This window comes from Phaethon aethereus (genome assembly GCF_964289735.1).
Source record: "Phaethon aethereus genome assembly, chromosome: 6".
In the NCBI taxonomy this organism is placed as follows: Eukaryota; Metazoa; Chordata; class Aves; order Phaethontiformes; family Phaethontidae; genus Phaethon; species Phaethon aethereus.
In genome coordinates, this window is record NC_138580.1 from 19,783,853 (window position 1) to 19,800,256 (window position 16,404).

Sequence of the window (16,404 nt, forward strand, 5' to 3'; positions counted from 1 at the left end):
TTAACATTAGAAAATTATGTGAACATTTTAGAATATTTAAAAACAGTAATAAAAAGGTCAGTTCCTTCTAAAATAAACACAACATTTGAAGCAGAATAATATTTTAATAAAATTAAATCTAAGTATTCACAAAGCATTATGCACATACAGTACATACTGTATTTAAAGCCTACAGACCTTAAATCATTTTATTCTAATGTAGTCAGCTTTGGACACAAGCTAAGCTTACTTGTTTTGTAATAAGAAAGTTTACAATTGTTCCTGAAAGTAATTTTACATATATACATATATATAGCTCTATATCTATACTCCTACATGTAAGTGTAGGTATATACACACACTTGTGTGTATGTGTGCATATAAATATATACACACATACGTACACACATATGTACATATATAAAATACACACATGCACACATACAGGAATGTGTGCACGGTGTATGTGTGTGTCCACATACATATATACCCTATCTAGGATCATTGTAGAGGGGCCAGTCAGTCAAAACAGATAACTACAAACAACCACCCTAAAAATTATAAAACAAAACTGCGTAAATTATTTTTAATTAAACAAATTGTTAATAATTTGTATTGAACAAAAGGAACACAGTCTTCTGTATTATACAGAAATTAGATTTATTGCATTTGATTATGTTTGTGTGACAGATGAAGAGTATCTGCCTGCTCATGACAGCTAACTTCTATGATGCAATTTAAAAAAAAAATAGGATACTCAAAACAAATTATTCAGTTCATGAGGTTTTGTGGATGTGGCCTATGGTGATACTTTCCAGCATGTGGCAGAGTTTTCCTGTCTCTAAAAATACTGCCCTACTTCAACTGATTTGGAAGGAGGCTGGTTTTTCTCTCCTAATTGAAGGAGAGAAAGAACCTTCAGAAGACCTTCAGAACCAACCTAGAAGACTTCTAGATTCAGAATCATTGTGGTTTATTGTAAAAAGCTCACTACAGGAAAGATAAATCAATTTTCAAAAGTGAGCTAGAAGATTTTGCTTGAATTTTAGCTTGGTCAGGTAGGCGTATTTTCTATGTGAATTACTGTTATTGGTCTCCTATTTGCTCTGAAGACATATCCACAATAAAATACTATTTCCATGACAGTAGTAAATGGTAATCTCCATGCAACATAAACTGTAATTTCAGAACATGCATGTTATTTAAAAAAAATAAAAATATAAGGTGCCTTGAGAATGCTGGCAGTTTTACATTTGGAACATACAGTTAGTGTGTGTATATATATATATTTACATCAGAACTGCCCAACTTTACCTTACAAGCTTCAGATTTAGGAAAATATACAGTACTTTTGCATATAATGGTATATTCCTTGTAGCCCCTGAGTCAAGTATAGAGGATTTAAATACAAAAAAAAGGAAAAACAGCCATTAAAAGCACTTACATTTTTATGTGAAATAATAGTATAAAAGTATTATTTCCCAGGAAGACCCGGATCAGAAACATGCCTATGAAGACTCAAGATTCCTACAGTGCTTAGTGAAGATTCTGGCAAGGAAGGGTGCCTAATTGGCTGGAGGTAAGTTTTACAATGCTGTGGTGGACACTCTACAGACTGGTCATGTTCTTGATCTAAAAAAGAAGCCAGGTTGTCTTCTGAGGCTGTGTTAAGATGCACTCCACTTGAAAGGGATTCTTTGGATTTAAGTTTCGATTTTTCAAGGTCTAGAAATTCAGGACACTGAAAGGGAGGAGAAGAAACAAGATGGTAATAATTAAATCGGTTTCTTCCAGCCTCTTGTTCTGCTCAAAATTAGCACATTCATATGGTTGCTGGAAAACCATGTTTGAAAATTAAGCAGTGTACTGAAATAATTTTACATGGCACTGCATTTGATTTAATGTAATTAAATGCAATTCTGTTGATTAATTGTAGAAGCCTGGATATCTTGTCCCCTTCTCAGACTTCTGTGGCATCAAGATACACACATGAACAGCCCATTCTCAAGGACTGAATATTCTTGAGACCTGACCTAAGAGTATGGATTTCAACATTTCTGAATTTGCAATTTTGTTTCAGACATAACTCTGGAATTTCAACATTCTGAACATTATAACCATTTGGATTCCAGTCTCAGCATTCAGTTCTTCTTCACTGTTAAACTTGGAATTTGGGTGAAGTGTGCAGTGTGCCTGCTGATGTTTGCAGAGGGTGCCCATATTTCTGTTCAGAGATATGTGTATATATTTTGTGCAGGTATCTGCACAGTAGGTTTACACTTCTGAAAAAGTGCTGCACATTTGCGGCCCTGAAAAACTTTATGCATGTGAACTGATGCCTCTGAATGTGTTGGACTTACTATGCCCATATGTGTTCCAGTATACGCATGAGGAATCTGACACAGCCAAGCATGCTGGATTTACTAATCGTATGCTACATGACTGGTTTAGGATTCCTAGATATATAGCAGCCTGTTTGGAAATAATATGCCACATCTCTGCCCAAGCTGTTAAACTCCAGAAATCCAAAATTTGGAAAATCATCAAATTTTGCCTGAACAGAGCTGGAGTGGAAAACGTATCGGGAAATGCAGATATGTCACAGCTCTGTAGGTTCATATTTCCAGCAGTATCAAGGGACTGGACATAACAATGGTTTTAGCCGCTGCATCAGCTGGACTTGTCTGGTCTGTACCTTGAGGAAAACATAGTCATGGTGCTTCTCAGGACTTAATGAATGGGATCTATGGCAGATGCATGCATGCAGGCAGGTCTGATGCTAGGAAGTGTTTGTGGTTTACAGCCGTGTCTAGTATTTGTGATTTCTGCTAACTTTTGAGAAGAGCGTGATAATTAAGTAAATCAGTCTGATTATAAGATTGTTGTATGGATCTCTACAACGATCACAGAAAATGCAGCCTCTGAAACTGTGGCATCTAAGTCCACTGTGGAGGTGCCAGGTCAAAATAATAATTTTGTATTCCTTAAACTAAGTAAGTGAACAAGCACCTAGATTGGTATGCTTTTCTTCCATCATAAGCTAAAAAGATGAGCAAACCTCTTTTGATCCTATGGGACATGAACACACCTGAGATGAAGGACTGAAACTTCTGTCCGTTTTAATTGATGCTGCAGGCTGAAGCTTTTGTATCACCCGGATTGCTGGCTGTTGATACTCTGCACCTGCAGTCACCATGCTATAGGCAGGCGGAATGAGTGTTGACTGCTTTTGCAGAAGCTGCAGGATGGTTTGGATATCAGCAGTCATTTGGGATTCAAGTCTAGAGAAGTAACACAGAATTAGTTAACTCATGGTCAGGAATAGGTATTTTTTAACATACTTATTACAGATGCATTCAAGAGGGACCTGCAGCTTATTAATAAACAAACTATTGCTTATTATGACATGACCATGTCTTAAACAGGAAAGAACAGAAGAGGGAGTACTGAGCCCTTCCAAAGCTTGCTGGCTCTACCTTGCCTTTGCAGAACATATCTGCGTGCTTGTCTCTGATCTTTTTGCTACATTAAGAATGGATTCATTACTGTCCTTTATGTTTGCAACAAAAAGTGACATGGGGGACCAGGTCTTTGGTTGAAATTAACTGGAATATATGTACCATTGTAACTAAATTGATTTGTATTGTCTGAGGATGGGACATTATTTCTGATGCATCTGACAATTAATTCTGACAATCCCGATGCTAATACAATGCACTGAAATAAGCAGAAAATGACATTTATGTTTTTCCACACTTAGAAAATGAAAGATGTTTTCAAGATCATTAAAAAGAGCAACAGTCCAAGTCTCCTTACTGTGAAAATTTATTCAGGCCTCAGAATTACTGTCAACATTTCTGATGTTCAAATTTAGTAGCTTTTCTCTCTCTTTTTTTCATTTTCATAAGTTTGTACATGACTTTTGAAACACTTGAGCTGCTTATGTTCTTCATACTTACAATTCCATAGCACTGAAATGATTTTCAAATGGTCTTGCCAAGATCCATGACAAACTCAGCAGCAGGTAATGCCTATGGTGCCTCCCCAGCTGCTGGAAGGCTACGAAACATGCTATGACAGACTGTAATACAGATATACAGCCTTCTGTATTGCAACTCATCTTCTGACAGAGCAAACAAACCTTTGCCAGCAGCCTTTAATGTTGTGAATATTACTACTTGGGCTCCCTACAGCAGCAGAATTGATCCTGTGCTGACAGATTTTTGCTTTCACCAGGTGCCTCACTGTTTGGTATTATTTTTTATCATGTTGGAGTTGTCCATTGCCTGTGTCATTTATTTATAAAAGCACCTATGAAATTAATCCGAAAGGGTACACCCAAAGGATATTTAGGATATTGTTTCGTCCTCTATCGGGAGAAGCTGTTTTGTGACATCAGCTCTCATGAAGAAAGGCCCAAACCCAGAGGTTACAGTCAGTCATACCCTACTCCCCCTTTTGTTCATCTCCCTTGGTTCTTTGATACTTGCAACTGTGCTGGTACCATGCAAGCATGATGCTGATGCCACAGGGAAAAATACTGCAGCAGCAGCAGCATGCCACCATCCAGAGAGCTTCCATCTGCTAAACCTGGGCCTTAACATCTTAGTGAATAAAAGGCATGTAGCATTGGAGGACTTGCATCAACAATTGTCTTTGGCTTTGAATTAACTCTAAAATTGCTCCCTTCTTACTTTGTTAGCACTTGATGGGAGTTTCCTGGTACTTCAAATCAAAGAATACCTCTGGTAGTCTTTATTCATCATAATTCCATACACATCTTCTCCCTCCTTTCTCCAAAGTTTAAAATAAGTTCATGTCATGCCACCCAAGGATGAACAAACAGGAGAACCTTAGATACTTGGCCCACAGACTCCATGAAATTCCAATTGCTTAAAGAGGAGAAACAGAGATGGCTCTAGGGACATATTCCTCATACAATGGCTTTCCATCCTTCTCTATCCATTTAATAATTTGAGTGTTATGCCAAGCCTCTAACTTGGCATGGAAAAGGTCAGAAAGAAGTGACCCTGGTTTTCAGTCCAGCAGGTCAGATCTAACATAAGCAGGATAGAATATTGTCTTTTACATTCATAGAAGACCCAGCAAGGCCCAAAATCCTGAAAGCATAAAAAGCTTTAAAAACATGTGAAGAGTTAAAGAATAAAATTATTTCATAAAATCCATAACAATTTAAATTTTAGTTTATCAACAGCAATGATATTTTCTCCCTTAAAAAATACTGAGAACTTGCATAAGAATTTGCTAAAACTATGGGTAAATTTGAGGTATAACTTCAGTTTCAAGAGCTTAAGATTTCAGGAAAAGAAATGTAACCAAAAGACTACACAGTGTTGATGGGAAACATGCAGCTGTTTAGTTACGTGGCATTTACAGTTACTTAGATTACACGACTTCACTGCAATTAGAAATTACAGCAATTTAAGCTTACATGTTAAAAATGTCTTTTTAATGTACTATACAGTCTTCAGAAATGAAAAATACTATGGTTTGATTGGTTTATGGTAGATGAAGGAAGCAATATGCAGTTAACCTGGTTTTAAACTGATTGCTAAAATATACAGCACAGAATGCCAATGAAGAGCTAATAAAGTATAATTAGGGCTGAATGTGTGTCATAGCATTTGTCGTGGAAAAATATTGGAAGTAATGGAATTGCAGAATGAAAATAAAAAAACCACAGACCTGAGCATAGGGCAATTTAAAATTAAGTGAAATTACATGGTAAATTATAGTGTAGGATGGATCAAAATTCTGTAACCATATTTTAAGATGCTATAAGCTATGCTGCTTAGCTGCCAGCAGAGTAGTGTATCAGAGAGCAAACGAGAGAAGGAAGAGCCATTTTATTAAGCAAAGGTAATAATGAATTACAAAATCACAGAATCATTAAGATTGGAAAAGACCTTCAAGATCATCAAGTCCAACCATCAGTGCAACACCACCATGCCCACTAAACCATGTCCTGAAGTGCCATGTCCACATGTTTTGTGAATACTTGACAAAGAAAGCATCTGTTTTCTCTTGTAACAAGTAAAAATATTTTGCCTTTGCAAACTCCCATGTCCTACTTATTATAGAGGCAGTTGCAAAATCCATTAATGTATCAAAAGGGGAATTTGTCTTTTTTAAACAAGGCAACTGTTTTATTTTGCATCTCCAGGAAACAAAAAGTACTTCAGATATCGAAGATACTGAAAATCATCATTTTGTGGACCTATAAATATCTAGGGATCACCGTTAAGAGAACAACATTCTGGGTGAGGTGAAATTTAAATTTAACAAGTTTAGGTGCATCATTACAGCTTCTTCATTGAAACGTTGACTTCCTAAACAGTCAATTGAAGAGAAAGGCTCTTCTGCAAGGCAATTCAGAGCAGCTAATGTGGGTACCCAGAGGTAAGTGACATGAATATTCTGGCAATGAATTAAAAATTTTGTACCCAGCCTTCCCAGAGCAGATCTTCCCAAGAATCTGGAAGACTGAACATAGGTGATATTTAGGCTTCTCAAAATATATATAGGCAACGAAGTGATAGTCCCATCAGGCATATTTTTGTACTTTTGAACTTCTGAAGGTCTGAATGGTTTTGGAAACTTCCTGCACAAATTCATTCCTATTGTAACATCATTAATATCAGTTGTATTATGTACTCTTTCACATATATCTTTTTTTTTGGTCATATCTCTGTTTTTACCTGTTGAGTTGTTCTTGAAGTAAATCTAATCGATTCTCCACTTCCCCGTATATAAAGTCACTTTCAGTTTCACAAATGCCCCATGTAACATGGGATAATGCTGGCTGAGTTGGGGAGTCCTGAAACTCCTGGATGTTCTCTGGCTCCCAGTCTCTTTTATCACTGATATCTGATGAAAAACAAACCATATAAAAGTATCGTTTCATATACATTCTGTTGGCACCCCTCAAGCATCCCACTTACTGGTGTTTCTCAAAACTTCGAAAATCAGATTGGTATGCTGGCACACTGCCTGAACAACTCTCTTTGTTCCTTACTACTGTTTAAGTAAAGATAAAAGTGGTCACATCCAAAAGTTATAAAATTCTAAACTAACAATATCAACATGCTAACATTTTGAAGCTGTAGATAAACAAGCAGCTTTGTCCAGTCAACATTATCAGAGTTCTGCCACTGAATAGCTCTTATTTCTTTAGTTTTCTTTCTATTATTTTACCAATGAATTTTCAGTTTTTTTCAACGTGTGTTGTTTTTTTTTTTTTTTTAGCAGTTCACTGTTCAATGAAGTTAGAAATATTTGATCTAAGCTAAGCGGATTAAATGATGTACTTGAATGTCTTTGTGTGTATTTCAGAGACCTGGCTAAAACCTCTTCTCTTGCCCTTGAGTGTGCTGTTGAAGTGTATTTACTGTTTAGCTTTCTGGTGTAAAAGCAGGACTTGCTGCATTGCATTTACAGCATTGGACATGCATTACAGTGGATTGGAATGCCCCCTTTAGATAAAGTTGCCAGACCTCAGCTAGCTGCCTTTCTTACCAACAATTGTAACACTGCTTGTCTTAACAAGGTTGGTGAAGTGTAATATGTTTTCTCACAGACAGAGACCATTTAATGCAGCTCATATTGCTTGCAAAGGGATACTGGTTATTATTTTCAAAAACAAAATTAATTCTCATTGATGTAGTTTTTAATATCACTAGTCTCCAACCCAACCCTTACATCATAGTGTAAAGCATGTCTCAGAGGCTCTTACAGTGCTGTGGGGTGGAAGGTACCTGTTCATTGTGTTTAATAATTTGTGAATCCTAGAAGAATGAAATATTCAGCATTGCTGGGTCAGTCAGAGATCACTTTAATATTAAATGAAGCTTCACAGTAAATAATAATTCTTTTTTTTTTTCTTTTTCTTTTTTCCTGTTTGAACTAGAGGTAAAATTTTGCATTAAGATAGAGAAAATAAATTTTTTCCAAGCTAAAAGAGGTCCAATTGCATAACTATGATCTTATGAGTTTCAGCTAGCTTGATGAATTTAGTTCTCCTTCTAATCCATATATATTGTATATACAGTATAGAAAGTATACAAAAACATACTCTTTATACGAGCCATTCATAATTACTTATTTATCTCCAGTCCTTTTAAAAAAAAAAAGATGATTACTTCAGGCCCCACCCTGTACCTGCTGTGCCTGAATTCCATCTCTCTTATTCCTCTCAGTTCTTGGATCTCTCTGTGATCAAACACTGCACTTTACTACCCAAACAGAACTCAGCGGCTCTCCTTCCTTTTGCCTGGATTTCTGATTTGAGCTATTTCTCCTTCTTCTTTCAATTCACTTAATTTACACCTCTGTGCGTTTATTAATTAGTTTACATTCCTGGCTTTAGGCTGTTTCTCCTGTTCGCCAAGCTGGTGAAAGGTTACAAATCATTTATCGCGGGATATATTAGTTGTATTAGAATGAAGATAATGCTGTGAGCTTTGCAGCGACTACAGGTGACATATTTAGGATGAACAGTGCTTTTTCTACATCTACCCTCAGCCCCCTCAAGCCTTCGTTACTTTGAGTGAATCTGTTGTCATGCGCACAGTCAAAAATTGCTCAGTACCACTCAGATTCTCCTCTGCTGTCATAAAAAAGGCTGTTAAAACTTTAACACCTGTTCAGTAGAACTCCCATTAGGGTTGTATTTGTAATTATTTAACTTCATGAAGTTACAGAACGTATTAAAAGTTCTTACTGCGCTCAGGCTGCTGCTTCAACATACAGCTGGACAGAATCCTTGACTGCTTACAAAGTGTCCGCCTCTGTTGTATGAGCAGTTGGATTTGAATCCCACATGCCCCAGTAGTCCCTGAATGGTGTGCTCAGAGCTTCTCCTAACACTTCTCTTGGCACTGCATGCTGATAACTCAGCATAGGTTACATTCATTTCACACTGTGAATTATTTCTAAGCAACCACGGCAGCCAGAGCCATGTTTCAAGGAAAAGAGAAAAAAACATAGTGTGGGTGACATGTGAGAGGTTTGTTCAAATGCTATTAGCTAATCCTTTTCAAACACATCTTTGAGCAGTGCTGCTCTAAGTAAAGAAATTAAAAAAAAAAAAATCATGCTTAAATTTAGTATTTCAAGCAGATTTAGCCAGGAAGGGGAGCTCTGACTACGTGACGTGGAGAGGGAGGCTTGCTTCTCTTTTTTATTGGAGGAAGGTGCTTACTGCATTGTCTGATCTTCGGTTAGCAGGTGGTAGAAAGTTTCCTGGAGCTGTAAAGAGTGTTTGAATTTCATGTGACATGACCTATAACTGATTTTGTGTACTGAGCAGAAGGAAGGGGAAAGAGATTTTGTTTTGGCTACACGGAAACTTGTTCAGCTTCTCAACCACTTAAGCCAACAGAAGGAAATAGCAAAACAGTGTCAGAGAAGCATGTAATTTAGTGTTAGCAGGCACACGTGGCACAATTTGCAGTGTCCAAGGAAGTTGGAAAGCTCTCAGCAAAGTGAAGGTTGCAGACAAGGACAAATTCAGAGGTAAAATTCTATACTATGGATGTTGTAAATCCATTGGATTTACTTTTAAGTAGTGAATTTCAGGAGTATAAACTAAAAATATAGGCCATACATTTCATTGCTTTTTAATGTCCTGTAAAAACCAAGTTGTTGGTTATTTTACACAATAAATAATTCAATAAAATCACATATTTTTCAATGCCGTGGATTATACCAGGGATATCACAGCTGTTTTTTGTCCCAGAATATGTATTTGTGGACTATTACAATAAACATTAAATTTGTGACAAAGCAAATGAATTGGCACTCAAATTATAAAACCAGTTCATACACTATAAACAAGTTAATACACTATAAGATGTGGTATTGTACTGTTCTAAGCACCTTTTCAGGTAATTTCCACATACACATGTATCCCTAGAAAAGCCTAACAGCAGTTACAACGTTATAACCAACTATATTCTTCCAGGGCTTGAAGAATCCTAGACTGAGAACTAAATCAATAAATGTATAACTTGGTTCACTTGAACAATCGATCTTAGAGCCCAAGTGATGACCAATTGAAAATAGGAAATCGCATTTTCCCACAATATATAGATTGCCAGCTATGGGAAAATTATCAGTCTTCTCAAAAGAGCCGTGTGTTTAACATTACAAGTTGCAATTCAGGATTATGAGAGAGAAGTTTATGCAGTTTCTGCCCACATTATCCAATGCATAGTCTTTCCATTCATCAACAATAATGACCAAAGCTTAAAACAAAACAAAAGGTAATTAAATATGTATCGGTCACAGTGGTAATGAATCGTGGTAGCTTTATACAAGTGCATTTGTATTCAAGAATTATATGTGGATTATAAACATACATACATACAAGCAGAGTTTATTTCAAAATTTCATTATGTTTATAACTACTTTTATGGTAAGTTAACCACCCTCTAATTAATAGCAGGAATAAGAATTTAGCTTAAAACATGTATCAATCAAAGCTGATCCCATTTTATTGACCTTGAAATTTTTATGAAAGTTGCAAGAAAGGTAATGAGCTTTCACACACATTACCAGAAGTGCTAGATTACGAAGTGGAAAAAAGAATGTGGTCTTAATCAAAATATGTAACCTTTAGGCACACCAAATTTAGCTCAAATAAAATCTGTGATAGGTTGCCTTGGAAAACGTTGCTATAGCTGCAAGGACACATTTCTGGCTATTGGTAGAGGAAAGGTAAGCTTTGAAATTGCATTATGTGTGCAACAAGTTTATGTGGTGCAGATTTATGTAGCCCTAACCCGAGGAGACCAGGCTTCACATAGTCATACCTTTGAAATGTAAAAACTACATTGTTTCACCTGATTAATCATTATGACACTTTAAAATTATAGCCTAAAAGCCTAAACTTTATTGAGTGATGGTTAAATGGTTAAATTGCCTCTGTGGAATCAAACTGCTGGGGAAAAGAGTGTTAAACAGTAAATATGTAATTCTTATCTTCAGAGTGAAACAATCACAAATGAACTTTCAGTAACAGTTAAATTGCTTATTAATCTGAGTCTTTTCATTAATTTCCTTTCACATCACTGAGAATATTAATATTTTAACATATTAGATGTAATTTTAATTACGTGATTTAACTCTATGTGAAATTAACAAATTGCTTAATAGTTTTTGATCATTTGTCATTATCAAAAGGCCAAATCTTTGTTCTTGTGTTTTACTTATGGAAGTCAGGATTTCATCTGTGTGATGTAATGGTATTCCTTTTAACCAACACGTGCAGCAAAATGGGATAGCATTCTTTCAAGCTATTATGATTTTTTTTCACTTAATTTTATTTGTGCCTTGTCAATACAGAGAATGAAACTAATTACCTGAAAACATTTTTTTTGTACATGTGCAACCATCACTAGGTTTATCTATCTGTCATTATTTAGTTTTTTTTACTGTCACCCAACCCTGGCATATCAAACATCCTTTGAGGGATTATTTACTGCTTTGAGTGCAGTTTTCATCCATGGACACTCAATGAAGGCCAGTACCAGTTGACAACTTTAAAGAGTTTGTTTAAATGACTTTCCTAAGGCGGTTCAGTTACCAGATTATTTATTAAAAAAGCCTGGAATAGCCTTTTGGAGGGTCTGTAATCCAGTCCCACAGCCAGTGTATTAAACTACACTAATCCTTTTGAGAAATAATAATCTTTTATCTAAACTGTTTTTTCTCGCTAACCTTTCAGGAAACACAAAAGAAAATGTTATGTAAAGAATCAATAGAACCATTCAGAAAATGATTTTTTATAATTAGACTAAAAAAAGTTGTCTACTCAAACTTTACAAAATAGCATCAGATAGATTACCTTTGCAAGAATTGCTTCTTTTGCCAATAAGAATTTCTTCTGTGGCATGAACCATTTCTTCAAAGTCCACCTCTGTGGTTTTCTCTGTTACAGATGGGTAATCAGCTATCCCAGAGAAAAGGGGCTTTTGCTCATCTTCAATGGAGGACACAAAAGATGATGACCCACTTCGTTTCTCCTCGAAATGTTTCTTAATAGATTGATAGTATCTGGTAGTGTCCCCTGAGGGTTCAGGATCACTCTGATCATCCTCTTTGAAATAATCTGTTAAATAAAAACAATTGTGTATGATAATATGCAGTTCATGAAACTGTGTTCTAGTTTATTCTGGTCTGAGGATGGAGATGATTATGATATCAGTTAGGAAGTTCACTGTCTCTTAGAATAAATTACTTTAAAGCCTTTTTTGATTCCTGTATCAGAGGAGATTCATATTTCTTTTGAAGTTCTAGAAGACATTTGCATGTATGTAGTAAGGATTCGCAGTCCCTAAACCATAACTCATTATGCAAAAAGTTGCTTACATCAAAACAGCAAAGGCTTTATTCAACACAGTCCTCCTGTTTTCTCACTGTTTTTTCCAGGTGAGGTTGAGATTTGAGAAAGCCTTATATTCCAAAGTTTTAAAAATAATTTATTATTCCACTCCCTCTTCCAATTTTTCACATTTTTGGGCATTTCTCACAGTCTTGACAGGCTAAGTCATGGATCTCGGACTTGGTATCAGAACTACCCATTTAAGTTGTGCCCACATAAAAGCATCTTTGCTGATTATAGTTTTCCCAGAAAGGGCAAATGTATTAATCAACCCCTCAACCTCAAAATGTCTGGGCCCACCTAAATAGAGAGCGTAGCTCTACATGCTCATTATTGTCAAACCTATATTTAGGATTGGTATGGTAGAGAGAAACCCTACTTGTACAAAAAGAAGGGAGTTCCTTGTCTGTCTTTGTGGAATCATCTCAAAACAACTTTCCGAATTAGCCCAAATTCCTTAGTCTTTAGAATTAATTGCAATTAATTCTCTGAACCTCCAGTCTTTTGAACAAGAAGAGTACACAACATGCTGTGATATATAGTAGCAGAATACCGATCAAGTTGAGAATGAATCTTTCATTAATCACATTCAAGGTCTGCAGTGAGGAACAGCAGATTCAGTCCTCTTAAGAAGTGGCAAATAAAACTAGATTTAAAGTAGATGCCTTTAAAAACACATTGTAAGAATTAAATAGGATTTGAACCCAAAAATGATCATTTATGAATGTGGAGAACTCCTGATCTCTTTTCAACATAAACTTGAAGCTAATTTCCAATTCAATATTTGGTCTTACCTATTTTTAACTGAAATGTCAAGATAATTTCAATTTTGCTATTTATTTAAAACACATTTTAGCAGGGTAGTCTCAACAACATATAAATACTGTAACTAGTTTGCATTAACTTCATGGGGAGACAGCATGATTTCCCATCTGCTTTGTGCTAATTACTAATCAACATAGCTCTGCAATGTCTGTAGTCTTTACAGCCTACAGCAGTGGTTAATACAACGTTTAGTATATTCCCTAGGTTTCTTCTCTGTTTTGTGGTCACTACAAGAAAATGAAACTGTGGCCTCATCCAATCCTCTTTATCTGCACATAAAGAGAGTGCAATAGCTGTACAGAACACTCTGCAGGAGCCCAGACATCTGTGAGCAGTGAGGGCAGGTAATGGTGAACAAAACAAAACCAATACTAAAGCTCCTGTAACTGTACCCTCTAGAGTCTCCAAGGGCAATTAACACAGCCCTGGACTGAAGTGACTTTATTTGGCTTCTGTTAAGCAAGATTACTAGCTATAAGAGATACTCTGATACTGCGAAGGCATCAACACAAATGCAAATGGACTGCTGGTGTAAAGCTCTTAGGGGATGCTCAGACTGGAGAGTCAAGTACCATGCTCTCTGCAATTCCATCTCCAAAACAGTACAAAAGCAAAATAAAGCTTCGTAAGAAAATTCTAATGTAGATGTCTCCCATGGCTTTTCTTGTGGGAATATATGGTGAAATACATACAGTCACACTACAGTAAATTCTCTTATTTACTTACTACTTGACTGACTTCAACCTGTGAAAAAGACCTCCTAATGGAAGTTTGAAATTGCCATTTTTTAGTATAATTTTTTATGTTCACGGGATTTTGTGAACTAACAGTAGCTGTAATGAGCACCCTGTGGAATATAAATCACTCAGTGGACTAATTTTAAGAGGACATCGAGACTCTAATGAAAAAACTGTATGGCAGCTGAAGTATAGCAGACTGTCTTAGCTGTGATATTCACAGACTACTAAAATATCTAAAAACAAGAAGCCAGATTCTGCGAAGGATTACACTGCTGTAAAACCAGGGTAATTCAATTGATATCCCTGCATTTAGTCTCTATCTATATCAGAACAACAGAACGTATTCTTTTCTCAATGCTGTCCAGTTATAATGAACTCACTGGCATTAGAATAAAAGCAGAGATCTGTTGAATGTATGGTCCTGCCTACTGAAATCAGGGAATATTTGTTCATCAGCTATATGCATCTTTGACTTTACTGCCATTGATACTCTGCACCTAGAGTAGGAATTAAAATGGGAACTGCATTTTTTATTTGGCTCTTCAGGACCTGATGATGGTGTAAGCTCTGTAACTCAGCTCAACATCTTAGGAGTGCCTCTGTAGCTCAGTTAAATAATATATAGATAGCGCTTTATTCAGAGTGTGAATTTCTCCAATTCCTCCTTCTTTTTATAACGAAATCCAGTCATTGGTTTGTAATGAATTTTCCAGAAGAGTTTTCTATTTGTGTATGTGTACGTATAGATAAATTCACCTTCTATCACACAGACTCAAGTTTTCAAACGGTTTCTCTTCTCCTTTCTCTTCTGTTTCCCAAGATAAATGTAATGATTAAAAAAACCCCCCTCATCCTAGTGCTTCCTCCTTCTTTTTTTCAGTTTTCAGTAAGACAAGTTTCACTCTCTGATTCTGATTTCTAGAAACTATGTTTTGCTGAAGATTATTATTTTGTAACTTCCTGCTTTACCAAACATGCACAAACATAATTTACATTCTTTATGGGACTTGCTTTAGCCTGTTATGTGTTTTGGGTGCCTGCCAAGTTTACAGATAATGTCCTCTGACATTTGCTGTCTGGAAATTCCAAAGTCTTCCAAAATCAGAAGGTTTGTGTCCTGCTCTTTGTGCTTGCACTGGTGAAGGAAGGGAAGAAATGGCGTTGTCATGAGGACAATGAAATATAGCTATGACAGACTCACAGAAATACTGGCGTAAATCCAGCTTGGTGGGACGGTTACCAGAGGTCAAACAAGTTTCTTTTGTGTGCCATGGTCAGCATGTAGTATTGAAGTTTTGCATTATTCAAACAGTGGCTTTTGCATTATTCAAACAGTGGCAGTCTGCATGATCTAGATATATTTTCTCTTAATGTATTAGTCTGCTGCAAACAATATTGGTGATAGTGTCAGTAATATATTACATGTAGAGCAGCATTGTTTAATATTACTGTATTTCCATTAAGTGGAATTTGTCATACCTAATCAGGCTAACTATATAGCCTAGTGTTTCAGAAGGTGGCAAATTTTTACTCCCTTTTTCAGCCATCCAATAAAGAGTTCCATAATATGCCTAGACAAATTCAATTTTGTGTAGGAAATGAGGTGAATAACTTCCTCATCCCCACAGAAAGCAATTTATATCCCAAATCATAAAACAGATAATCCTTATCATTAACATGATCAGCATAACTATAAATCTGTTCAGCAGACAGGACATCTTCCCTTTCCTTTGAAAAAACCTACCATATGATTTTCACACTACACCAAGTACGTCCCTTCATAAGGAGAAATGCACACTCTGACTTGGAAGGAGGTATGGTTGATTGCTCAAAGGGTCTGCCGATCTTCAGATTCCCATTAAGTATTTAGGTGCAACTATTATTAGCTCTTTCTTATGTGATATTCACAAATATTCCTGTGTGGTGGTCTAGCTGTCTTTCTCACATATGAACAAAATATTTGCTAGTCATCATGACTATTTGTTATCTGTTCTTTAATTTAAGAAATGTCAGTTACCTTGTCAGAGAGCACAAAAATGCCTTATGTGCCCACCCATGCAACACAGGCAGCAAATATCTGGAACGAAAAGTCAGTGACCAAGCATTTCAGACAGATAGTATGTTATATACAATACCACAAACAGGGTACAAAAAGTGAAAAATCTCAAAGATGTAAAAAAATCAAAAGCTGTTGGTGCATAATTTGAACACTGACGTTCAAACCATGCCTATCTTTTCCACTATACAGATGGGGAGCAGCATAAAATCAGTCAGGGGAAATGGTAATCCTAATTCTTGCAATCGCTGCTTTTCACTTAGTGGCTTAAGAACAATATAATCGATACATAATATTTATGTAGTATCAAAAATTACTAGTACTGTGGAGCAGGACCAATATATAATGAGGGGTGATTCCAGAGAAATCTATTCCAGTCGTATGTAGGCTAAACTACTCTG

The 16,404-nt window shown here is 36.1% G+C and overlaps 1 protein-coding gene across 1 annotated transcript in view; it reads right to left on the bottom strand.

Annotated features, from left to right (window-relative positions):
- Window positions 1-1,453: 1,453 nt before the first annotated feature.
- The window catches only part of KCNH7 (potassium voltage-gated channel subfamily H member 7), a gene marked incomplete at its 3' end in the record, with an annotated part of 239,809 nt that continues 224,858 nt past the window's right edge, over window positions 1,454-16,404 (bottom strand). Inside the window, exons 13-16 of the mRNA XM_082001369.1 lie at window positions 11,846-12,097; window positions 6,699-6,867; window positions 3,068-3,260; window positions 1,454-1,720 (exon numbers count right to left, since the gene is read on the bottom strand). Of these exons, the coding sequence (XP_081857495.1) occupies window positions 1,454-1,720; window positions 3,068-3,260; window positions 6,699-6,867; window positions 11,846-12,097 (881 nt within the window). The remainder of the gene's footprint in view (window positions 1,721-3,067; window positions 3,261-6,698; window positions 6,868-11,845; window positions 12,098-16,404) is intronic.